At 41.6% G+C, this 27,645-nt stretch overlaps 1 protein-coding gene across 1 annotated transcript in view; it reads right to left on the bottom strand.

Moving 5' to 3' along the window:
* Positions 1-12,620: 12,620 nt before the first annotated feature.
* MAFG (MAF bZIP transcription factor G) overlaps positions 12,621-27,645 on the bottom strand; it is a 599,435-nt gene continuing 584,410 nt past the window's right edge. Inside the window, exon 3 of the mRNA XM_044068224.1 lies at positions 12,621-13,166. Coding sequence (XP_043924159.1) covers positions 12,714-13,166 — 453 coding nt within the window. The 3' untranslated portion in view covers positions 12,621-12,713. The remainder of the gene's footprint in view (positions 13,167-27,645) is intronic.

Genomic DNA, 27,645 nt, shown 5'->3' with positions numbered 1-27,645 from the left:
CTCGTGAGGATCCATGATGTTTCTGCTTAAGTCGTCTGCCAGCGTATTTTTCTCTCCTGGCAGGAATTGTGCCTGCAGATGAACTTGATAGGATAGAGCTGTGTTCCACAAGGTCATGGCTTGTCTGCATAGGGGATAAGAATGAGTGCCCCCTTGCTTGTTTATGTACCACATAAATGTGGTGTTGTCTGTCTTTAATAATAGTTGTCCTGGATGCAGAAGGTCCTTGAACGCTGTTAGGGCATTTTGTACAGCCAACATCTCTTTTTGATTGATGTGAAGATGCATTTGGTCTGCGGTGCACTTGCCCTGAATACATTTTCCTGCCATGTGTGCTCCCCTGGCGTAATCCGAAGCATCTGTTGTTCTTGTCTGCCTGGCTGTGGGTAGAGTGAAAGGCGGTCCCTTGTTGAGGTGACATGCCTGTGCCCACCATCGAAACTCCTGTTGCAGGCAGGGAATTAGAGGTATTACTGCTTCCAAACTGTGACAGTGTTGAGTCCAGACACTTTTTAGGTACCACTGTAATTTCTTCATATGCAGTCTGGCATATGGAATTAGAAGTATGCAAGATGCCATGAATCCCAAGGCCTGCAGAATTTTTCTTGCAGGGAGTTGGGTCTTTGTTGCCATCAATTGAAAGTACTGTGTCAGTTGTCCTTGCTCGTCTGGCGTGAGATAAGCCATCTGGGCCGTTGTATTTAAGCTGGCACCCAGGAATATTATCTCTTGTAAGGGAACTCATTTTGATTTCTTTTCATTTACTGTGTACCCTAGGCAAATTAGCAACCTTTTTACAAATGCCAGATGCTTTAGAAGAATGTCCTTGCTCTCTGCTTGAATAAGGCAGTCGTCCAGGTATGGATACATTTGAATTCCTTTTTATCTGCAAAATGCAATTACTGGTGCCAGGCACTTTGTGAAGACCCTGGGTGCAGTAGATAAGCCAAAGGACAGTGCAGAGAATTGGTAATGCATTGAACCAGCTAAGAATATGAGGTATTTTCTGCAATTTTATCTGATAGGGACGTGCAGGTATGCCTCTTTGAGGTCCAAAGTAACAAGCCAAGCCTTCTTGCCCAACATGAGAAGAAGCTGCTGTAGTGTCAACAACATCCAGGTAAGTATTTAGAGTTGAAAGATCTAGAATGGGTCTCCAGGCTTTGTCCTTTCTGGGAACCAAGAAAAGTCTTGAGTAAAATCCTTGTCCCTGTTCCTGTTGTGGCACTTTTTGGATAGCTCTCATGTCCATGAGGGCTGTAATTTGTTTTTGTGCCTCTGCCCATTGATTTTGTGGCAGGTTTGGCATTCCTTTTAGCCTTGGTAGAGTGTGAAAGTGGAACCTGTAACCTTGAGACACAATGTTCAGAACCCATTTGTCTTGGGTGATTATATGCCAATTTTGAGAAAAAAGTGCTTGTTTTCCACCTAAGGGAGCTGCCAAAAGGAAAGAGTTTGGCATTTGAAGGGGGACGTCATTGGGACTGTTTCCTGTAAGGTTGTGATTTGTCTTCACCTCCTTTTGGGGTTGTAGCACCCCACTGTCGTGGTCTGTAAGAGCCTTGGGGCTGAGATCTGTCTCTTGGGTGTCTGTATCTGCCTCTTTGTGGTCTGTCTGACACTGGAAAGGACCAATTTTTTGAAGGCCAGTTTCTACTAAATCGAGGTGGCTGTACCTGTAAGAAATCCTTTACTGTTTGCATAGATTTTGCATTATCCTCCATTTTCTTTAATACCTCTTCTGCCTTAACACCAAATAGAATATCCTGCTGTAAAGGAGCATCCAATAATTTAGCCTTAACATGATCAGGTAAAGCTTGTTTTTTTAACCAAGCATGCCTTCGAATCACAGATCCTGTAACTGCTGCTCTAAAAGAAGCCTCTAATGAATCAAAACCACATTGCAAAGTATGTTTTCCCACTTGTTCAGCTGCATGCAATAATTCCTGCATTTTCTTATAGTCAGGATGTTCTGAAATTGTAATCATTTTCTGTTTTAACAGAGACATTAAATATTGTTGGTATTTAAGCATGTGGAACTGGCAATTTAAAGCTCTCACTTCTGAAGTTGAAGAAGTGTAAACTTTCTTCCCCCATCTGTATAATGTTCTAGAATCCCTGTCAGAGGGAACTGGATTCTTAGCCATGGAAGCCTTTAGCCCTTTGGGACCCTGGGAAATAGTTTCTGGATCAGCAGCAGGGTTTTTGTAAAGAAATTTGTGAGTGTCAGGGAATCTGTAGTATCTGTCTGGCTTGACTGGTGCAAGGGGCAAAGAATCAGGATTTAAACTGGATTCAGAGAACACATCATCCACAATATCTAACACTGGCGGAATAGCCAGGGGTCTGTGCTGAGGTAATAAGAGAAAGTCTCTGAGCCTTTTCTTGGATTCGGAGTAATCCTGGCCCTCCCAATGGAAATGCTCCCTCATGGTATGTAAAGTTTCCCCAAAAGAATAATCCTCAGGAGGAGAGGCTGAAGGAATAGATTCTTCAGCATCTGAGTCCTCATAGGGGGGTAAAGAGTATCCATGGTCCGAAGAGGAATCAGAAGAAATGGAAACCTGGTCAGAGGAATCATAGTCTGTATCCTGCCTAGGCCTTTTATCCGGAGGGGGATGGGAACCCCTGATCGGAGTAATTAAGTCTTTGGCCATTTTAAGCATTTGTTTTTTAGGCATGGAGGCCTGTCCAGGTGAATGATGTACTTGCTTCTTTGTCTTTAATGAAGTTTTAGACTTGGCTGTAGTTTTTATGGTAAGCTAGGTCTGAAAACACCCTCAGAAGCCGATGCCTGCTCAGTGGCTCTGGACCCATCTGAAGGGTTAGTTTCCGTAGGCCCAACACCTTGAGTATCCAGAGGCCTAGACATCTCCACGTGGGAGTCGGAGGCGGCCTGTGGCTCTGAGGTAGCGGGTGTCAGGGGCTGCGAAAGCGCCTCACTGAGAATCGGCGACTGGCCTAGAAGAGGCTTCATCGTCAGTTTTTTGCCTCGGATGCCTGTCCTTATCCTTGTCTTTGCGTTTTTTGTGTATTCCGGTCATCGGTTGTTCCGACGGCATGGTATAATTAAACCTTCAGCCAAAGTAATGGCGAGCAAAATCAAACTGACGTTTAATAGTGCGTTTGTTAAATCTAGCACAAAACCGACAACTAGTGACGTCGTGGTCTGGGCCTATGCATGGAATACAGTAAGAATGAAAATCCTTATGAGGTATTTGCTTCCCACAAGAAATACAATTATTAACTTTTACTGACATCGGTCTGAGGCAAGAAAAAGTTTCCCCAACGGGGTACTTAGCTTTATAGAAGACTTCGGTTCTGAAATTCGAATTGAAAATCTCAGGAGTCGGCCAACCGGCACTTGCGAACTGCTTTTGCTTTGGGCACCGTGCGGCAAGAAAGACTGAAGAAAATGGCGTTGGCTGCATCTTATATACCCCTAATGCACTGACGTCAGGGAAGAAGCGACAGCAACCGACGCCGGACCAAGACTTTGGAACTCTGGCCGACTGCGGGACCGCCTGATGTCAGGAAAACCCAAGTGTAATGACTGCAGCAGTGAAACACGATGAACATCTAGTAAGATCTGGGCTGAAACCACTCCTTCAGGGACAGATAGACTGCACAAAGCTCCCCTCTCTCACAGCACACCCAACATGCCCTCTGCATAAAACATTTCCACTACTCTGTATGTGGCATCTAAGAGGCACACACAGTAATATGCAGCGGCCTACTCTTGTCTATTCTTGTAGCTCTGGCAAAGTTTTCAAATCTTCTACATTAGGAATGAAACTTGGGGATACATAGTGTATGTGGCTGTCAGCTTCTACCACAACCGCAGCTAGTGTGCAATCTGATGCAAAGTCCAAGAGTAGCCAAGTGTCCATGGTCAGGGCAGTAATTAAATTCTAAGGCATCTGAGAGAACAGTGAATAGCATGGCAGAATCTACCTTAAAGGTAAAGGTCAAGTGAGGGGCATTTTGTATTATGAGCTAAGAATAGACTACCAAGATCATGCAAGCTAAGACTGGACACAATAATAATGGCAAACCACCTGAACAGTTAGCCGTGTCATTGATCGACAAGCCCTTGACAGTCTGTGGCCCATCTCTTTTTAATGGAGCCATTGGTTTAACAGGGTCAACTTGTGGGTTCCTTCTCTCACTTGCAGTAGGACTTTGTCAAATGTTCAAGATCCTTACAGCATAATACAGACCACCTTCTTCATCAAGACTAGTGCTGCAACTATAAGAGAAGGCAATCCAGATTCTACAAGACTCTCTCTAGAAAAGGCGAATGACTGGCATGAAATCGACCAGATGCAGGATGAGGGTACCCACTGTCACCAATAAAAAGGTGTGTGCCAGCAAATGATGGACACATACCTGTTGCTACTGTACTTAGGAACAAAAGAAAGTGTCTTCAGTGTTCTAGTTGCAGAAATAATAAATGGCTGGCACAGGACACTCAGCCGGTGGTGCCATACTATCAGAGTCTAGAATAAGATGATTTTAACAACAGTACTGTTAAGATTCTTGTGAAGCAGCAGGAGCCACTGCCGCTCAGCAAGCTATAATGAGTCTTAATCAGGGAGCAAAACAAGGGGGGTGAAGGTTCTTCAAATGGAAGATATTACATGCCAGTACTTTCAAAATACCTAGCAGGTACCTAAAGAATGTCAGAAACTGGCAGTGCAAAGATGAAGTAATGACCTGCCAAACATGAAAAAAGGTAATCACTATCAGCAAAATGCCTTGCTGAACACAGGCGTCAAATGAGACATGGACAGTTTTAGGAGCCTTTAAAGTAATGAATGCTGACCAAGTGCAGTAATCTTTTTTTGACAACTTCAGTGGGAAGGAAGATCACTAGAAGAGATGTGCATTTCACTCTTCATTACATGGCAATGAACAGGAGGATTATGTCTTTTTCTACTGCTTCTGATATTTTTCTGAAGAAATTATGAATGAAAAACCATCTGGCAACTTCAACCAGCCATAGAAAGGTCACTTTAAAATAAAAATTCTTTAGCACATTTAGTTTCACAACTTGGTGCTTGCATACACTCGCACCAACAGCTTTTCCAGTCAGAAGGAAACATGAAATGTATTCTGGTACACAAAGAAATGAAAGGAAACACTAAAACCCAGAAGACAATGTAATCTGTATTTCTCAAATAAAAGTAATAGGAAATTCTATAAAATAATTCAGAATGTCAGATCTTCCCAACTGCCACAACTGTCTAAAAACAGAAACACTAGGCTGGGTGACTGTCTCTTTTTGCCTAGATATAAGACCATACAATAACCAAAGGCTCTCAAGGGACTCCAGACTAGAAGAAAACTTATCTGCAAGACTTAGAAGAGACAACCTTCATAATGTAGCCTACAGAAAAAAAAAAAAAATCCCTGAAGTATGAGTGGTACTTTAAATGACTTCAACCTTATGCTGGTCCAAAAAAAAAAAAACCCCACTGCAGATCCTTGCTCATCTTTTATACCCATACCGTCTGCCTACCTTTTGCCAAATACCAAACCTGGAATCCATTTGGTCATGTAACTTCACAAAGACTGCCAAAGACATGGATTAAAACTCAATGCCAAGAAAATCATTATAATGCCTTTTGGGAAACCTGCCACCCAGTTTAACTGTTCCATCGATAAGACACCCTCATGAGTTAACCCGGTAGTCAGTGATCTGGGAAAATACATAGAAAGTAATCTGTCCCCTGACCAAAGTAGTAAGAAAACCATTCTATATCGCCCAACTTATAAGTAAGGGTATGGTATTCGGGTCCAAGGAAGTCAAAATGACACTTTATTCGGCCTTTATCAGACCCATCATTGAGTATAATGCCCCCTTCAGCATGTACCTGACCAGACATATGCAGCAGCTGGAATGCCCACAATGATTCCTTAAAAGGAGAATCCAGGGTATAAACAGTATGTCCTATACAGATCACTTTAAAACACACTTTCTATACTGTTGTCTCCTACAAGTTACTGAGAGGCGATCTCTGCCTTGGATACAAGGCATTCTTGGATCCATCTCTGATGGACCTTTGGCACATTAACAAAACCAACAGTATCAAAACCACTAGATCTATGGATTTAAATGTTGCTTGTGACATAAATAAAACATGATGGTGAGACAGATATGCGTCTCAGAGGAGCCACATGTAACCAGTTCCTCATCCATGTGAAGGAGAGTCCATCCCTAACCATACTTAAGCATAACGTTGACCAATAATGTGAAAGCAAAACTTCACTCTGGGTCTGGCCCCATATTTCATATAGACAGAGGCAGACAGTAATACCAAAACATAGCGTACCCCCTACGACAATCTTTAGAAACTTCCTACCATACCCCCCACCCCATAAGTGCCAATAATACATAGGGAAACAACTGTGTTGAATTGCATGATTAGGCTTATAAGGACCCTGGTGGTCATTATCCTAGTATATACGTATGAAACTCTAAGAACAGCCTCTCCCTTTTAAACAGACAGTTGTCAAATTAATGTAGCTAGCTCAGAGGCAGTGTCCACCTGTCCGAATGGTGACATATGTGTGAGCTATGACTGCCCACTCTGAATTGACTGTAATAACCTTCTCCCCTGAATGTGGACTAAAATATTATAATTATTACCCATGCTGAACCACAAAAACCCACAATCTGTACCTTCACTGACTGCTGAGAGAGTACAGTAAGCTTTATATGTGGCTTGGATAATATGCAATTTGCTAAACCACAGCTAACCAGTAGTCACAAAAGAACATCTTGTCCTAAAACTTTAATCTACCCACACTGGAGCATGCTCTAGAAAAAAGGCAAGACTGGCTTTGACAAAAACCTTCTTTTACCTTACTGCACTTCCTTCATTGACAAATACTCTGTTACAAGTTATCCTATCCTTAACAAAAAGTAAAAACAAAATGTAACACATCAGTGCCACAAAATGCTGTAAGCTAGATCTACATAGTTTGATGGTCTTGTTTTTTCTTGGATCCTCCTCCTGAATGAAAAACAAATGTTCACAGCAGTACTCAAAACTATTTTTCAGGGTGGGGCAAGGCTCCTACAGCCCCATGCAAGGGCATTCTCTCTTAACTAATTATTATACTCTGACGTTTCTGCACCTGAAGGAAAGGGGCATTTCCCCATAGCATTCTGCCTAATCAGTGCTTTTTGCTTTCTAAGACCATAACTTAACTGGCATTTGAGCAAATACTCCAATGGTTCTACACAATACTAGAATTTACATGTAGATAAAGGAAGCCGGAAGAGTCAAGCCAGCCATAAGTTTCAACAATTTTGCTGCTGCTCCATGACTTCACTACACAGTTTGCTTCAAAATGGAAAGATTAGTTTACCTGCAGAACTACATTTGCATCTTAAGCTTTTCATTACTGATCAGAAACAATTCAGTTACTACTCATTATGTGCAACATGTAAACTACACACTTGTGCCAATATTTACCATAAAGGATCAACATTACAAAAAGTAACACTTCTATCTACAAAAAGGAAAGAATGCAAAACGTGGTTTATAAATTTCTACCTTCTACAAAGTGTTTTATATTGGCCATCAGCGACAAAATCTGCAGTGTAATATGGTTATCTATGTGAAATATCCATCACAGTGCTTAGAATAACCACTTAAGTGCTACTGCAGTAGCTGGTTGTCATGTCAGGAACAGCAATTCAGGACTGTTCCACTCTAGACTTGTAAACACCATGTCCTGAGAGTAACTTCGTTTCTAGTCTATAAGGACTACATTATGGTAACAACTCTGCTTATGGTGTGCTATGATGGCAACCCTCTAAGGCAGCAGAATGTGCTACAAAAAGGATGATAATTTCTAGTCTATATCACTTAATCGAAATATGTATTAGTCGAATACATACTCACTGAACACTAATCAGCAAAATTCACTTCAGCGAACCCCGGATTTTTTTCCGAGGTTAGGAAGCACTTGGCAATTACCACTTTTCCCTTTTCCCCACTGTAGTGCGATCTCAGAGATGGTATATATAGTTAAGGGGGTGTGGGAGGTGAAGGTGGACGAGTGGTTCCTAACCTTGGTGAAAAGTATGGGGTTCGTGGAAAGGAGTTTCACTTAGTGTCAATGAATATGTATTCGACGAATACATATTTCAATTAAATGACATAGACCTGATAATTTCCATACAATAGAAGAAACTAAATCACACACTTTTCTATTTAAAACAGCAATGTGGTACTCTGAGAATGCACAAAGAACAATACTGATGTACAACTAAGGGGACAGAATGCATTCAGCCACTGGCCTTCTGCCTCAGCATTAAAAGTGCTCTGAGACGCCCTATCTTATTGCTTACACACAATCCAGCAGTCTTTAAACGAAATGATGGATCGTAACAATGCTTCTGTCCCCTGATCATGGAATATTGTGCTTACTACTGAATTCCAGTGCTGTTTCAATAATACTTAAGACTGGAATCAGTAAAGCTTTATCAACAAATATAGAAATGCTGAATGCTAAAATGTTCACAATAAAAAAAGCATAACTCCTATGCAAAGGTGTTAAAATCCATAAGACCAGAAAAAGAAGCTGAAAAAAGTTTTTTTAATTGCTCACCAGAGGGGTGCTTTGTACCACACTGCAATAGCATTACCTTAAATGAGACAGGATGTTCCGACAGCTATACTGTGAGCGGAGGAGCCAAGTAAAATTCTGTTATTATTTATCAATGCTATTCATACATTTCTACCATTCAGAATGAAAGCACTATGTTCCTTATAAGGACAGGCCAATTTACTGCTTTTCTTAAGGCAGTTAAGATTCCTTATGTCTGACTGCTAAAGAAGCCACATGTTGTATTACAAGTTTTTAAAGGTTTTATACTTTTTTACAAATCAATTTGCTACAGGGTAGAGGGGTACTGCAACCTCCAATAACACCATAATGTACTGCTGCAACTACAATACAATGGCAACACGATGCACATGAGCTTGTGCTACAGGCAAAGGTCTCACATAAAAGCAAACTTTTATTGCAACTCCTCTGAAAATTAATAGTAGCTACTTCTTTAGACGATGTGCCACACCTACTGTCTTCCATACAATATGTCTCTCCCCTCCAACTTATTCTTAATTGGCTGGAAAGGGTAACTGATTTATCTGCACTTTTTTCTGGCCAAGTGGATGAATCACAATGCCATGCCGCCATATGCAGAAGCAGCTAAACATGCCAGTGCTGTGCCCCTGTGTTCCAGTTACAGACTGAGGAGAAAGCCTCCTGTTTAGCGCTACAAACTGCGAATTACAGGAAGCAAAATGTAACTATAATCCCATTCTCGGATATTCTCTCGTCACATCACTAAACTCTCAAACTTACTAGTTAATACCAGTATAGCACAAGAACTGAACATTACAAATCTCGTATCACATTCTACTACTGCTGTCCATGCAGTCACTTAGTGGCAAATAAAATGCCCACTACTTTTCTGAAGGATCTATGTCATCCAGTCAGACTACCTTTGTTATTTTGATTCAGAATAAAAAAACACCTCTAAGTGGAACTCAAAATTGAGTTTTCAGTGGAAGACAAAGTGCCACAATTCTTATTACAGAGGGCTTTAGCTCCCTTTAACAAAAGATGCTGTAACTTGGGGAAGGGGGGGCACACTGCATCAGTTCAGAACAGCATATTCTGCACTCTTTGAAATCCTCACCCAAGTGACAATTAAGCAAACATTCCAACTATTACATTTTGTTAAAAAAAAAAAAAAAAAAAAAAATAGACCACTGACTACTCCTCCTTTGTCAACTATCTAAAGGCCCAAAGTACAAAATATTTTGAGAAAAACATTTTTTCTATTCTTCTCAGAGTTCAAGTTCTTCCTTCGTGTATTTCTAAGATACAGAATTTGTAAACTATACTGTATTCAGAACATGTCACAGTAAAGGGAACAGCAAGCTCCACAAAGCCAATTGACCAAATGACAGAATGTGTTCTTTTTCTGACTCCTACTCACCCCAAAACTACACAATCACCACCCAAAAAGCTAAAGGTCTCATACGCAGACTTAGTCCAACTTTTCGCCTTCATCTTCCAGGATTAGCTTTCTACCAATATTGTATGGAAGCCCATGATTAAACAGTCCACCTACATGGCAATTTAGATGAACTATAAAGTGAATAAAATAGGTTAAATAAGATACATCACCTGTTCAAAAGGGATCTAAATGCCATGACAATGTGTAAAAGACAGCTGACATCTTTGGACAGAGTTCTAGTACATGATCCAGTCTGAGGCCAAAACATACAGACCTTACTGTTTCTAGACTGGCTCTAAGCTGAGGTTGTCCAATAAAGATGACAGTGGCAGCAGCCCACCTGCCTACATTCCTTGAGAATGATATTCCTCAGTTTATACAGCAGAAGGGCTTCCTTCTACTCATGCAGTATGGCAACACTATTATGTCAAAACACTAGGTGAATTAGTGTGAGAGAAACAAGTACTGTGATAGCAAACACCAGCAGATGTACATAAGCTACAACAGAAAACAGTGAATGTATAAAACACGGCAATAACTTTATAAACTTAGGAAAGTAAAAAGAAAAAACTTACAAAGTGAAGCCTTCTTTGTAGGAACTGTAGCAGACCAAATTCTTAAGTAAATAAGTTAATTAAAAAGACAAGATCTTGTGATGTTGAAAGCAATTGCACCCAACCTGCCCCATTTCAGACTGTGCTTCCATATGCCAACATTTTTAGACAACTTAACTTCTGGCCCATTTCAGAGGTGGGAGAGAGAATGAAATACACAGTTCCCATGAGCTCAACACAGTAAAAGCACAACTCTTACACCTCACAGCTAAGATAAATCTGGGTCTCAAATTCACAAGTAAATTCTCTAATCACTCTGCTCACCTTAGCAACCACTGTCTGATGCAATACACTTCTCTAATGTCTGCAGCTGGAAGACTGCCCCTCACTTAGCTCATTTCTGGCACCTATTCTGTGTGCAACTGAAGTAGACAGAAGTACACTGCCTTGGACATAAATTGTGCTCTCAGAGCTACTTACACCTTTTCTTTTATAACTGGTTTACAACAACACATAAGGTAGTTAACCTGTCTCCATTCCACAGCAGTACTCTGTTTTGACAGTGCTTATGCTATACCCTCCCCTCATGGTCTACATACAGTGGTTTGGCAATGCTTCACAGTACAAGAAGGGTCTCTCAAGTTCTTCAAATATATCAGACAGGAGTGATGGTAAGAACAGACGTGGTGGTAGTGGGATAGACTCCAATTACTTCATCCAACACAAAGTGAAAATTACAAGGACCATAAAACAACATATAAATTAAAGGTCTTGTTACACCTCAGGTCTACAAAGCATTGGAAATATAATCACTAGCTAAACAGGCTTTTAGGCATAAGCAGCAGACATTTTAAACTGTCTCCTTCCTCTACTCTGAAATTTAAGAACTAGCTAGTGGTAGTTGTACGCATATAGTTAGGCACCATATGAGAAACAAAAATCAGCAAAAGGCCTTAGGAAGCCATTTACATTCCCAACACAGAATCCACAGAACAATGTAAAGTACAAAAGCATTACCCAGAGAGTGAACAACACTGCATCACCTCGTACTAGAACACGCACATCACACAGCCTCCACGGTGCCACCATTACTAAAAGACAAAGCTATCAAGTTCAATAATAAGCCACTTTTGGTACAACTGCAAAAAGATATCAAACGGCACCTTTTTTTGTATTTTTGTAATATGTTGTATAAATAATGTAGAATACCTCATGTGTTTATAAAAACTAAACTCAAACATTCACAAACGTCTTTGTCTGCTTACAATAATGAACGGTAACCTAACAAAGTTGCTACCAATACTCAATTTTTCCATTTATATGGTCATCTAGTCCCCTCATGTTTACTACAAAAAGAATCCGATTCATCAGTACTTACAAAGTTCTGTTCTTTGTTCATTTTTCAGGGAGGTTCCAACCCCCAATTTCAACATGTGTTGTGAATTCTTGTACTTTTCAGAGGACTACTGAACCGCATAAATCGGTCATGTAAACCACTACACTTTACCTCTAAATAGGTATGATAAGTTCACGAGGTGGGGCATCTACTTGGCAGCTCCTGTTCAGCGCAGCACTGCAGGCACAAAAAAGGTACAGATGATACCCTCCCTCCCACCCCAAACTTGGAAGGCAGCCGATCTCCAACTCTGGCTCGTGAGAAAAAAAAAAAAAAGAAAGTAAAATGAGGAGAATGCACTCCTTTCTCAGGAACAGTGTCCATGTACCACCTTGGGGGAAGTCAACTTTTATTTTACAAAAGACACAAACCAACCCAACCTACCACAACAAACCTAGTAAATTACAGAGTTCTGCAGCACTGAAAGCATGTCTCTCTATGCCTCTCCCATTTTATTTTCAAACGAACCCTTTGATGAAATGCTTCACTTTTATTCTAATTCACTGTAACTTCAGCCACATCTACGTCTGGTACAGCTGCTGCGCACACCATATCACTGTATGATGAGACAAAAAAGAATAAAAAAATCTGTCTTTCACTTCATTTTCAGCAGCTGATGGTGTCAGGAGTGCCGTCACCTTACTGTGCTGCAGTGAAAAGCCACCATATTCTTCTTTTGCTTTAGCCTACTGTGATGCTGTCCCCACCTCGTGATGTACTAAGACCTGGCATCTGTTTTTGACTTCACGATTGTGATGACACTAGTTGCTGCAACCTTTCCAGGAATGAGAGGCCCAATGGAGGAAGTGATAGGCCCCCGTGCGGGAGTCACAGGGCTGCGAGCAACAGTCCTTGCAAAGTTTTGCAGTGCTTCATACTTCGAGCGAAGAGCATCAAGTTCCATTTTCATGCTGGCATTCTCAGAGGCAAGCTTCTCCACCTCTTGCTGCAGTTCAGCTTTCTGCTTTTCTAACTCCTCTTTTTGGGTGACCCTCTTCACTCTGCAACTGGCAGCATAACCACGGTTCTTCAGTGTGCGTCTCCTCTGTTTTAACTGAATAATCTCCTCCTTGGACAGCCCTCTTAGATGTTGGTTGAGTTCCCGCACAGACATGGTGACCAGCTCCTCATCTGTCAAGCTGGTCCCATTTTCCCCAGGCTCCCGCTTCACCTACAAAGACAGGCATAAAGTTAGTCTACAAGTAGAAGGTTGGACATGCATTCAACTGGGGCATGTTTGTTACTAAGGTTTCAGAGAGGACTGCAGTAATCAGTTCTGTTTACCTATTTATTGACAGGTAGATGGACAAGATCACCATTAGGCCCTTTTCAGCCACAGCCCAGACCACACAGCATATTACACAGAAAATAATCAGCAACAGAGATTATATAAAGATGGTAAAAAATTAGACCAGTTAATGACACACTAAAATAATATAAACTATGAAAATAACTTGCATCTGCATACAGCATTCTTGAACTTTCTAGATAACAGGAATCAAATTTACATGAAAAAAAGTCCATTATCAGTATCAACTGACAATAATCCTTAATGCCAATATTTATATTGTGACCCAAGTCTTAGATCCTTTACTACTTTTGAAAGTGAACTGCATATCTGAATAACAAATAAAGAGAAGTCATCACTTTTTTATAACATAAGCTTAATAAAAAAAAAAAAAAAAAAAAACACAGAAAGGGGTCATCACATAAGGACCATCGAGACTGATGGTGTGCCAACAGGATGGTAACTAGAAACACAACTTTCATGACTCATCAGAAGCATCATGCTTTCCACAAATGACAAAAGTATTCTTTCCACAAGTTTACAGAGAAGTTCACTGTCAGACAAGGAAAAACAAAAATTAAAAGTTATGTTCTTACTATAAACAGCGATCTGCGTTGTCCATTTTCATTCTTCCTCAACGTGTGAGTTCGGATCAGACTCGGACGCTTATTCAAGACCTAGGATCCACCTCTTGAGCTCCTCCCTCTACCCATAATGCTCTATTGCATCCCCATAGCCTCAGATAGAGTTTTCTGCCTTATCCCCACAGTAAAACAGAGACAAGAATAGTTTGATATAAAGATAGTGCTCAAACCTGGAATTGTAGGTTCCAATACAGGTTAATAGGTTTCTCCAGGAACTTGGATAGGGGATGGATGGGAGAGAAGTTGAGAAAAAAATGAAAATGGACAATACAAATGCCCAGTGATGGTAAGAACATAAATTTTAAATCTGATGATGTCATTTTCATTCTTCCTCAATGCATGGAGCACATTCCCCAACTAAGCTGCTCTTGGGTGGCCGTCATGGAAGGATATTCCAGAGTACCGCCGAACCAAAGGTGGCTCAGTTTCTAGAAATATCATCCAATTTGTAATGAGTAACAAAGTTATGAGCACTGGACCATGTAGCTGCTGCACAAATGGCATCAATAAATATTCTTGACCAAAAAGCAGATGATGTGGCCATGGATCTGGGTGAATGAGCCTTGGAAGGTTTTGATAATGTCATGCCTTCCTGAGAATAAATACAGTCTGATATCCATTTTGTCAGAGTGACCTTGGGTACTGGATAACCTTGTCTTTTCTGGAGAAAAGGAAATAGAGTTGGTCAGATTTTCTGAACTGCCTTGTCCTGAGAAGATAATGCAATTGTCTGTGCACATCAAGAAGATGCAGCATGTACTCTCCTTTACTGGAAACATTTTGAAAGAAAACTGGTAAATGGATGGACTGGTTAATGTTATTCTCAGAAACTACTTTAGGTAAAAAGGAAGGGTTAGTCTGTAAGGAAACCCTAACCTTATGAAAAATTACATAAGGTGATTTTAAAGAGAGCGCCTGGAGTTCAGATATTCTCTTTGCAGATGTGATGGCTACCAAGAAACCTGTTTTCTGTAACAGAGACATCAGATAAGATATAGCTGAAGGCTCAAAAGGTTTCTGTCTTAGACCTTGTAGTACAACTCTCAGATGCCAAGGTGGTGATGGATATTTTACTGGAGGCTTTAGAAGAAACATTCCTTTCACAAACGCTTTACGTAGCTTAGACGAAGCCAGAGAAAAATGTCTGTTCTGCATCTGAAAATTAGAAACAGCTGCTAGCTGAAGTTTAATTGTAGAGAAACTAGTTCCTTCCTCAAAAAGTGTTGCCAAGAATTGCAGAATCATACACACTGGGGCAAAAAAGGATCAATGTCTTTATTCAAAACTCAAAAATAGAACTTTTTCCATTTGCTTTTGTACACTTTTTGATAGATTCTTTTTGAGAAGCCAAAATAATATGTACAGGAGAAGAAAGCCTGGGCTGTCTAACTGTTACTGAAAGTGGAGAAACCATGCGGTTAGTCTTAGGGCTTGAGTGCTGGGATGTTGGATCTCTAATGGGTGTGACAGGAGATCCAAAGTTGGCTCAAGTATCCAAGGAGGATAATGAAGATGAGACTGTAAGGAGGGAAACCATACTTGCGGAGGCCAGAAGGGGGCAATGAGGATTACTCAGCTCTTCTGCCTTCTTGCTTTCTGTAAAAATTTGGAAATCAGGGAAAAGGAGGGTAAGCATAAAAAAAGATAGGAGGGCCAAGCGTGTACTACAGCATCTCTCGGTGACTCCCCCTGCGGGTGGATAAGAGCGAAGTACCTGCTGCACTTAAATCAACCAAATGCCAGAATAACAAACAAATAAAGTAAAAAATACCACAAAGGAGGCTAGCGAAGAAAGTCCAAGAAAACCAAGACACAATAGCGTACCAAAATTTATTGCCCGCTTTCATCAAATGACTTCCTCAGAATAATATCACTTCAAAACACTACACTTTAAATACACTGGTTAACAAGCAATTATTCAAGTTAATTGAATGATAATGAAAATTTAAAAAACACACCCTCATAACAAGTAAAAAAGAAAGATGTGTCACCATCTTTTTCAATAAAAAGTTTACAATGTTTTAAAAAAGGAAGTCATTTGATGAAAGCGGGCAATAAATTTTGGTACGCTATTGTGTCTTGGTTTTCGTGGACTTTCTTCGCTAGCCTCCTTTTTGGTATTTTTTATTTTACCTGCTGCACTTGTTGAGGGGAGTGGCAAATAAGTCACAGGAAGGTTGGCCCCAAAGCTGGAAGATCATCTCCATCACAGATTGATTGAAACATCACTTGTGGGGCATCAAAATGGATCTGCTTATTTTCTTCCACCAGCACATTAGTTTTCCCCAGAATGAGTATTGCAGTTAGAAAGCAGTCTGATGAGATCACCCATTCTCATACTCTCATGGCCTCTATGCAAAGGGGATAAGATTGAGTTCCTCCTTGTTTGCTGATGTACCAGACTACAGACATGTTGTAAGTCTGAATGGCAATAGTGCCCAAAGGGAGAGCATCTTGAAATGTCTGCAATGCTAATAGTACTGCTCTTATCTCTAGGACATTGATATGCAACTTGGTTTCTTGGGGGTACCAAGTCCGTTGGAATGTTCTTCTCAAGAAATGCCCCCACCCCAACTGTGAAGTGTCTGTGGTCACTGTGGCTGTAGGGGCTTGTAAACAAAGGGTCTACCTAGATGTAGATCATCTGATTGTACCCATCATCAGATATGCTGTTTGCAAACTGTGGTGAGTGTGACTGGAAAGGATAAGGGTTGATAAAGTATGGATCATTTTACAGCTAAAGTTCACTGCAGAACCTGCATAAAGAAGTGTGCCAAAGGAAGTAGTACAATGTCCACTGCCATGGAACCTAATGCCTGCAGTTCTGATCTTGCTGGAGGAGCTGAATGAGCAAGGAGAAAATGGACATGACTCCTTATAGTGGAGATATGATGAGGAGGTAAAGACGCTACCTGTTTTGTCGTGTCTAGAAGAGCACCAATGAACTTCAAGCTCTGGACTAGGGTTAGGTTTGACATGGCATTATATACAGTTATGCCCAAAGAATTGTAAATCTGGAACAAACAATCCCTGGCATGTAGAAGTAGATGCTTGGAGGGGGCAGTGAGGAGACAATCGTCTAGATATGGAAACACCTGGAATACCTTTAGTCTCAGGTGGGTTGCCACTACTGCCATGCATTTGGTAAACACCCTGGGGACTGTGGTGAGTCCAAAGGGTAGGGCTCTGAATTGGTAAAGACAGACTCCCAGCAGGAAGCGAAGATGTCTTCTAGATTGCCTGTCAATTCTGATATGATAACATGCATCCTGAAGATCTAAAGAGCACATCCAATCATTTTGGTGTAGAAAGGGTAGAATGGACAGGACCGTGACAATTCGGAACTTTGCTTTCTTTACACACTGATTTAAGTTGCTTAGATCCAAAATGGGGTTGATGCCCCAATTTTCTTTGGCACTAAAAAGAAGCATGAATAAGTTCCGAATCCTATCTGGTCTGCAGGGACCTTATGGATGACTCTCTTGTCTAGCAGCTTTTGGATTTCTTGTGCTGCTGCCATCATCTGACTGGGTGGAACTTCAGGAAGTTTCTTCCTTTTGTGAGATGGAAGAAGGGAAATGGTATTTAACAACCCATGGATATTATGCTCAACACTCATGCATCTTCTGTTACACTTGCCCAGGCATCTGGGTGCAAAGACAAATGACCCCCAACTGCCTCCAGAGTTGGACAGTTGGGCAGCGCTGAAAGGGTCTATTAAAAAAAAAATCTCTAAAGCCCTGATTCTGCAGACCACCTTTGCCTCTAGGGCAACATTTACCATTGACATTTCCTCTGCCTCTGGCGGAATTGTCATTGCATGGATCTTGGAAAGGTCCCTGAGATTTTCAGAACCACATCTTCTTGTCGCCTCTTTGATTCCTAGAAAAGGTTCGTTTAGGCACAGAAAACTTGATTCCTACAGCAGACTGAGTCTTTCCATCTTGTTCACTGTGGGTAAGCATCTCTTTTACTGATGGCTTAAACAAGGAAGTGCCATCAAATGGGGCATTAATAAAGGACGTCTTAAAGGGTTTCATAAAGGTGCATCCAGGCATGTCTCCTTATGGTAATACATGAACTGGCTGCTTGTGAGGTGCCTTCAGCTGTATGAGAGATCAACCTCATCAAAGCACTGGATACGGACAAAAGAGTGGTCAACTGAGAGGATGTCCATTTGAAATCCTCAGCAGGCATGGACTCAGTGAGTATTTGAAAGCTTCTTGGTCAGATCTCTCTGAAAGCAAGTAAAATGTGCCTGGTAATTTAGTGACCTCAGAGCAAAGATTCTGAGGCAAAAATTCACTTTTCAAACCTCTCCAACGCTCTACACTCCCTGTTAGGCAGATGGACAGCAGAGCTCTGTTCTGCTAGTTCTTTCTTGGTGGCTGCCACCACCACCACCATAGCATCAACTGGGACCCCTTTGCTTCAGTGTAGTCTGTTGGTGGGGGTGGAGGGGGGGCAAAAACTTATCGGGTCTTTTAAGAATGGGTTTGAAGGTATCAGAGTCTTTCAAAGCCCAATGGGCAACTAAATCAATAAGTTCATCCACTGGGGGTGGTGGTAACCCAAGATGTAGACTGGAAAGAACCAAAGTCTTCAAAAACACTAATTCTTCTGGTGAGGGGTTTTGGGAAGACAAGCCAACTTTCTGTTTCAGAATCTCTAGAATATTTCCAAAGGAGATGTCATCTGGTGGTGATCTGGGGAACCCTTTCCCTTCATCAAAATTGGTATCCTCTGTGACAGACTCCAACGGGGAGTCAATGTGTCTCCTTTTACACATCCTCTTCCGATGTACCTCTTCTGTGGGATGTTCAGATAAGGTGTCAGAAGAGAGGGGACGTTCCTCTAATGGAACTGGCTGGACACTTATTGGTTCTGGCTGTCCCCGTGGAATAGGCTTGAGCGACTCAGAGCTAGGAACTGACAGGGGAAAGGGAATAGGATCCGGGGCATGACAGGGCAGTTCTCTGAGGACAGAAAAAGCCCTTTCCACCACCTCTAAAGCTGATGGACGACACAGTCCCACCTCCTTGGAGCTGAAACTCCAGATGAAAACTGTTCTATACCTCTCTTGGATCTCCACCTCAGCTTTGGAACTGGATCTGGTCCAAGGCTCAGAGAGGGACGGATGGATCCAACAAAATCAGAGCTGAGCCTACCCCTCAGATCCATTGCCGACACTTTGGCTCTGAGACACATTCTGATCTGACGAATTCTGAGCAGAACTAGACAAGGATACAGACGGAGTTGAGGAAGAAGCTTTCCTCAGATCTGGCACAAAAACTCTTGGTGATCTCAGATCCTGGGGCTCCAAAACCACAGGACAGTTTACAGAAACAGAGAAAATAGCTTTCAAAGTCTTTGGCATACTCACTGATCTGGCAGGCGAAGGAGCTGATAAGACCCCCATCTGATATGCATCATCCTATCTAGGTCTGCTTCCAACAAGCTCCTGGAGGACCTAGAGGAAGACGTGGATGGAGGTCTAGAGTGCTTCTTGGAGGTTTGAAGCAACCTCGAAGATGGGGTAGGTGATACTGGCTTGAAAGTTTACTCAGGAGTAGTACTCCTATAAGAAGAACCCTGCTTAGGATCCAAGGATCTAGGATCAGGGGGTGTCATCATTGGACTAAATGTGATTACAGAAACCTTAAGATCCAAAGTCTTCCAATCCGATTGACAAGTCTTAGGATCTGACAGAGTTGGATCCAATAACTTCTTTGTCTTTGTTGGAGGTTATAAAGAAGACCTGGGGGACTTCGGACAAGTGCTTCCTATGCTCCAAAGGAGTGGACTTGCTGTGTTTGGAGGGGATTTGTGCCCCTGAAGTACAAGTGGAGGGCAGAAAACCTCTTAGGATCAATTTAATATATCAATCTGCTAGGGTTCAAGTGGAGTATATCTTACATGCTCTTTCTAGATCTTCAGCCCCTAGACAATACATACACTCCTTATGGGCATCTGAATTTGGAATTTTATGGCCACAAGAAGTGCACGTTTTGAAACCTGTGAATTTTTCTGACACAACTGCGAAGAAAACAGAGAGTTTACACTCACACAGAGTAAAATGGGTATTTTTTTTTTACAGAAATTAGGAAAAGAAAAAGTTCTGCTAAATAGGAATACCAGCAAAAATAATCAAATACTATCTAAATGTAGTAGAGAAAGAAGAAGGGAAAGAAATGCCCTAACACCAGTGAGAGAATCTGAGAGGGAGGATAGTATACTGGAAAAGTAGATTAATATAAAAAAATACCAATAAAAGTTTTATAACTCATGAAACCAATAACAGCTCAAGAGCTTGGAAACACTGCAGCTGTTCGCAATGGCAGCAAATGAGATCTAAGGCTTTGGGGATGCAAAGGGAGAATTATGGAGTAAGGAGCTTGAGAGCTAATCCTAAGTCTAGACTAAGCAGCTGAGTCGGATCCAAGGATCGGATCTGAACCCATATGTTGAGGAAGAATGAAAAGGACATCAGATTATGAATACTGTGTTTTGTACTAAGGGCAAATGTTTCAAACTACACAAAGAAGCAGTGAAAGAGAGACAATAACGCCATACTTTGCCTGGACCATACGGGGTTCTCTGGTCACAACCAAACAGGTATCCAAACAGATGCCAATGACACAACAGGAATGTTCTTACCAAATCAGCTGATCTAGGAGAAGGCCCTCTGTGAAGGGAGTTGGGTGGGCTCCTTTTAACATATAAGAGTCTAGCATCTTTTTTTCTTGAAAGTTCGAGCACTCAGACTACCATGTGCCCATGGCGACATAGGCAATGGTCGAACAGGTCAGCTACATAATTTCATCCTTAACACCTGCCAATTCAGCCCTAGACAACAGTAAGCACCATCTTGCAAATCAAGAAATAGCAATGAAGATTTGGCATCGCCACTGCTTAAAAAACAAAACAAAACAAAACACTATATAAGTATATATTTTCTAAACTTACAAGGAACTCAACAGCTGAGGCTGGCTGGAGGGACAGTATTCTATTCAAGAACAGTTCACTTTTACAACAACTGATAGAGTAAGAACTCATGCTACATCTCACTTCAGAGACTCCATCTAGACAAGTCTTTCACATGAGTTGAAACCCAAGCTGCAATCCACCAGGGCGAAAGGCACTAGAGAAACACATAGAACAGAGCTCAGAAGTCTAAGAGCTGAAGTACAGTCTTAACAGGAGAGGGCCAACTACTAAGAGTTGTGGTAATACTGCCATGACAAAGGAAGCATTGAAAACTGGGTCAAAGTGCCAATTTTGCATTTATAGGTTCACAGGTTTATTGGCACTTACTAGGTTACTGATCTTTGAGAATCAGAAGCACAGCCTTACATTCCCATGGCAATTTTTAGTCTTTATATTTTGCATATAAATAACAAGGATGTGTTAGGACATTCAAGTATTTCCCCTATCCATGTGGGGCAGGAGTGCTAAACAGAGGGTGAATTTGCAGTTACCCACCCATTTAACAAAATTACATTTCAATAAAGTAAGAGAAACACTTTATGTGGAGTGGAAGACAATTCCACAGAAGTATTCTCTGTGATGCATACCTCTCTTTCCAACATGTTCTATTTATTTTGCAAGTGTTTGATATCCCTTAAGTGGGTGTTTATGATACTACTGGACTTGTGAATGTGTAACAGGTCTAACAGAACAGGGCCTGTTGAAGATCAGTATGCAAGGCAGATGTTACCACTCAGTAGCCTGTAAGGCACTGCAAAGAGAGTTAAGGCTTTGAGATGTTGTGCATAGTTTTTACAATTTAGACCCTTGAACGTCTTTAGGGAGAAAGCATTGTGGTTGTTCCAGCTGTGACAAGTGTTTGGACAGGTACATACCTTAAGTGGCATTATGAGTGCCAAGTACAGTGGATCAATTACATTCCAGGATCTGGACACAATACCTTTAGATATAAGCCGTGCAATGAAACAGGCCTTCCTTACAACAGTGGACACTTGGTGATCACAGGACAGTTCATTGTTGACATCCGTTCCCAGATCTCTATCTATGGGATCAATTTTTTGGGGTGTGTTGTTAATGTGATAGTTACAAGGGGAGTCATGTTTACTACAAGTATAATTACATACTTCTCGGCATTTAGTTTTAGTCCATGGTTTTGACACCAGGTATTTGTTTGGGACAGCTCCTCTTGGAGAATCTTGGTGCACTGTGTAGAGTTTACAACACCAACAAGTTTGCAGTAATCTGCAGACTTGGTCACCCGCAAACTCTTAATACTAGCTTTGACCTTCGAGACGTAAATGTCAAGAGTGGCCCAAAGAATGAACCATGCAGTACACTGCTAGTGACAGGTCTTTTAGAAAAAAGGTTTAGCTGCCCACCCTAACTTCCTGGGTTCTACTTGTGAGACAATTTGCTATCCAATGAGTTACACAGGGGTAGACATTTAGTTGTGAGAGTTTACCTATAATACCAGTGTCTGACAGTGTTGAAGCCTTAGCAAGGTCTTGGCAAGCAGTGTGCACTCATCCGTTGCTTCAGTAACTTTTTCAAAGAACTCAACTAGGTTGTGTAGGCAGGACCTGCCCTTGACGAATCTGAAACTGGGTTAGGCTGAGAGTCTGCATATTAAGTACATCCTTACAAATTAATTTAATAATGATCCTTTCCATGGCCTTATAGATTACACTGATCAATTTTATGGGTCTATAATTACCCAAGTCCACTGAAGTCCAATTATGAGAAAGGAAATGACTGTTGCAGTCCTCCAGTCATCTGGCAAAAAGCCTGTTTTGAGGCTAATACTGAATAGCTTCTGTACGGGATCACACAAGTCATGTTTCAGGCTGATGAGTACGCAGCTGGGTGTGTTATCTGGGACCACAGATGTTGTGTTTTTGGCCTTTGATAACACCTGGAGAACTTGCTCTTGGGTGATTTTAATGGGGGTGTATGTGTGGGTATGTCATATGAGAATACTGGAGGGGAGGGGGGTGGTGAAGTTGGAGCTAAATTTGTCCCCTACTAAACTGCTTATGTCCTCTGGGTCTTAGTGTGTGATATATTAGCTCTGCATAGTGCTGGGCATAATTTCTGACATCTGTTATGTAATTAAAGAAGGCTTTGTGGTTATCCATTATCCTTTGTCTGGGTGGCTCTTTTTACCTCATATCTGGCTTTGATTAATTTGATCAGCATGTGAAGTTCTTTGTTTAGTTTAGTAATATTGTTTTTGGCATCTTAAGACATTATTTCTTTTTGTGTGCAATAAGTTTTTTTTTATTATTACATAGCCTGTTTACATTTGGGTTCTACCATAGGGGTTTATTTTTTGACTGACATTGTATTTACTTCTATGAAATACAGATGTGTCTATACAGCTATTTACATGTACATAAAACTGGTTGTGAAAGACTCCACATGAGCAGTGGGACTGTCAAGATGGAAGGGGCTTTTGAATTTGGCCAAACCATCACTCAGTTTTAGAAGATTAATCTCTACATAATATCCGAACACCACGGTATTGGAAGATGCTTTAGGCTTCAGTCTTATGTTGAATATGACTGACTTTTGGTCTGATTTGACCAGGGTGGATGTTACAATTAGTGGGAAGCAAAGCTGCCCCATAAAGGTAAAGACCAAATCCAGGATTTCATCATCCCTGGGGTGGGGATTTACTGGTCCATGGAGTTTGCAATGAAGTCCAGAAATCTCTGAGTACAAGTTTGAGGAAGTACAAGTCTCTCAGCTTATGAAGGGGTAACTGAAGTTTCCTAAGAGAATGGTGTTTGACAATACATAGGGACTCTATACTAGTTGGGTAGCAGGAATGGCCCTATGGTGACAGAGGGGGGATCCTACAGTTAGCTATGATATGATAAGGATTAAGGGTTGCTTTTTAATAGTAAGTTGGATGTAAAAGTGTTAAAGGTCATTAACTTATAACTAGTGTGGAAATTGATGTATTTTTAAAGAATATGGCGACACCACCGCCTTTAGTCCCTTTGTCTAAAATGGTGGGACTGAACATGTGATAGGCAAAGAAACCAGGCAGTGGTGAAGTACTTTCAATGGCACTGAACCAGGTCTCTGTAGCATGTTTTCCAGAGTAAGCAGCACTTGTAGGGAGTGAAGTTTTTTTCTTAAGGCTCCTAACTTTGAGCAACAATACAGTACAGTTGTGTACACTTACCATAAATGTAGATGTTTGAGTGCATTCACTGTTGCAGTCATTACATTTGGGTAATCCTGCTGGCAGGTTGCCCTCAGCCGGCCCGAATTCCAAAGTCTCGGGTCCTGCGTTTGCCGCTGTCGCCCCTTCCCTGACGCCAGGTCGTCAGGGGGTATAAAAGAAGCAGCCAATGCCATTTTCTTCAGTTTTTCTTGCCCCAGATGTCAGGTGCCCCCAAAAAGGGTAGCCAAAGTTTATATATCTATATCTATATATATATCTATATATCTATATATCTATATATATATATCCAGAAATACACCAATATAAAATGTACCTTCATCTAAAAGCAAATACACCACATAGGTAGTATAAATCAGTGAAGGAAAGATAAGATCCAAAAGGAAAAAAGGGGGAAGACGGGTGGGTAACCTGGACTGCAACAGTGAATACACTTGAACATCTACATTTATGGTAAGCGTACACAACTGTACTGTGTTCTTTGTGTTTCACTGTTGCAGTCATTATATTTGGGTAGAATCCCAAAGCTATGGTTAGGAGGCTGGAACTAGACAGCAGTAGGAGCGGCTATGAGGCCCTGCAGAACTGCAGTGGCAAAGCCTGCCCTGGATTTAGAGTAGTGTGGCAGATGATAATGCTTTGTAAAGGTGTGCATTGAACTCCAAGTAGCCGCCTCTAAAATGTCTCTGGTTGGTACTCCCCTGAGAAAGGCTGCTGAGGTGGCTGCAGCTCTGGTGGAATGAGGCCTAATGCCCTTAGGCACTGGCTTGCCATGGTGTAAGTAGCAGAAACGAATGTAGTGGTCTAACCACTTAGAAATAGTCTGCTTTGAGATAGGCTTTCCTTGTGATCCTGCAGCATATGCCACTAGTAATTGCTCTGTCTTCCTGAAAGCTTTGGTTCTGTCCAAGTAGAATCTAAGTTGCCTGTGTACATCCAAAGAATGCAGAATTCTCTCCCCCTTGTTCTGTGGATTTGGGTAAAAGTTTGGCAGTTGGATGGCTTAGTTAAGAGCCACAGTGGACACTACTTCAGGCATAAATGTTGGGTTTGTCCTCAGGGAAACCTTGTCTGGATGAAAAATGATGAAAGGTTCCACAGCCATGAGCGCCTGTAGCTCTGAAACTCGTCTTACAGAAGTAATTGCTAAGAGCAGAGCTGTTTTCCAAGATAGAAACTTCATATCAGCAGTAGCAGCTGGCTCAAAAGGAGGCAGGGTGAGCTTTTCCAAGAATTAGTTGAGGTCCCATGCAGGTATTGGTAGTCTCTTTGGGGGCCTTACATTTTTGGCTCCTCTGAGGTACTTACTGCCTTAATAAAGGGTGAGAAAAAAGTGGTGGCTCTGTATTGTAATGAGCCGAAATGGCAGAGACATGAATTTTAATTGATGAAAAAGATGGGCCTTTGTCCAGCATCTCAGTTAAGTATTGCAAAATCTGAGGAATTACTTGGTACTGCTGTATCAGTTCCTTGTGCCTGGTTCCAGGCACAGAATCTCTTCCATTTTCCAGCATAAGACTTTCTAGTACTAGGCCTTCTGGCTTCCAGAATGACATCCATCACAGCTTTACTGAGAGGTGTTTTTTGTATGACTATATTATCCGCCATGCTGCCAAGCTTAATGTCCTGAGGTGGCTGTGCATGATCTGATTGTTTTGCTGGGACAGTAGTCGAGGTATTTGAGGTAAGGTCCAAGCTGGGTATAGAGATAAGTTTCTTAGTATTGGATACAAGTACTGCCGTGGTCAGTCTGGGGCAATCAGTATCATCTTTGGCTTCTCCTGTCTGACCTTTAGGAGCACCTTGGGGAGGAGAGGCAGTGGAGGAAAAGCATATACTGATATATTTTTCCTGCTGAAAGATAGGGTTGTCCACTTTCCATGCTTGTCTGTGATAAGTACTTGTGCAGAATCTTTTCAGTTGGTAATTGAGAGGGGAGGCAAATAGATCTATGTCCGGGCATCCCCATTTCCTTGTTATCATGCTGAAGACTTGTGGATCCAGCTTCCACTCGTGGGGATCCATGAGGTTTCTGCTTAGTTTGTCTGCCAGAGTATTTTCCTTTCCTGGCAGGAATTGTGCCTGCAGATGTACTTGGTAAGTCAAAGCTGTGTCCCACAAAGTCATGGCTAGTCTGTGGCAATGGTGAGTCCAAACACTTTTTAGGTACCATTGAAGTTTCCTCATACGCAGTCTTGCATATGGAATTAGTAGGATGCAGGATGTCATGAAGTCCAATTTTTCTTGCACATAACTGGGCCTTTGTTGCCAACATTTTGAAATAGGTAGTCAGTTGCCTTTGTTTGTCTGGCATGAGATAAGCCATCTGGGCAGTTGGATTCAAGCTTGCGCCCAGGAATATTATCTCGTGAGGGTACTAGTTTTGATTTATTTTTGCTGACTGTGTACCCTAGGCATGTTAGAAGTGTTTTCGCAAACGCCAGATGTTGAAGAAGAATGTCCTTGTTCTCTGCTTGAATGAGACAGTCGTCCAAGTAAGGATATATTTGTATTCCTCTTTGTCTGCAGAATGCAATTACTGGTGCCAGTAGATAAGCCAAAGGGCAGTGCAGAGAATTGGTAATGCATTGAACCAGCCTGGAATCTTAGGTATCTTCTGCATGCTTGTCTGATTGGAACATGCAGGTATGCCTCTTTTAGGTCTAAAATCACAAGCCAAGCATTCTTGCCCAGCATGGGCAGAAGCTGCTGCAAAGTCAACATTTTTAATTTTGGAATATCCAGGAAGGTGTTCAGAATAGACAGGTCCAGTATCGGCCTCCAGGCCTTGTCCTTTCTGGGTACCAAGAACAGTCTTGAGTAAAATCCTTGTCCCTGCTCTTGCTCTGGTACTTGTTGAATGGCCCCCATGTCCATGAGGGATGAGACTTGTTTTTGTGCCTCTGCCCATTGATGTTTTGGCAGATCAGGCCAGCCGTTTGCCTTTGGCAGAGTATGGAAATGGAACTTGTAGCCTTGAGACACTATGCTTAGAACCCACTTGTCCTGGGTTATGATGTGCTAATTTTCCCTCTAAGGGTGCTGTCAGAAGATAAGTGCTTGGTGCAGGCAGGGGGAAGTCATTGGGACTGTTTTCTGTATGTTTGTGATCTATCTTCTCCAAATTTGGAGGTAGAAGCACCCCATTGCTTGGGCCTATAAGAACCTTGCGCCTGGGATCTGCCCCTAGGGCATCTGGATCTGCCCATTTGAGGTCTGTCTGGCAAAGGAAAGGACCAATTTTCTGTAGGCCAGTGTCTACTAAACCTAGGTGGCCGTACTTGTAAAATTTCTTTGACAGTTTGCATAAATTTAGCTTTTTCCTCCATTTTCTTTAACACCTCTTCTGCCTTAACACCAAACACAGTATCATGCTGTAAAGGTGCATCTAGTAATTTAACTTTAACATGATCAGGCATATTTTGTTCCTTTAACCAAGCACGCCTCCTAACTACAGAACCCATAACTGCGTCCCTGCAGGAGGCCTCCAAAGAATCAAAACCACATTGCAAAGTATGTTTTCCAACTTGTTCTGCTGCAT

This window comes from Protopterus annectens, chromosome 4.part0 (assembly GCF_019279795.1).
Source record: "Protopterus annectens isolate FY-2018-M chromosome 4.part0, PAN1.0, whole genome shotgun sequence".
Lineage (NCBI taxonomy): Eukaryota > Metazoa > Chordata > Ceratodontiformes > Protopteridae > Protopterus > Protopterus annectens.
The sequence above is the reverse complement of the archived record's forward strand: the minus strand, read 5'-3'. Positions and strand labels throughout refer to the sequence as shown.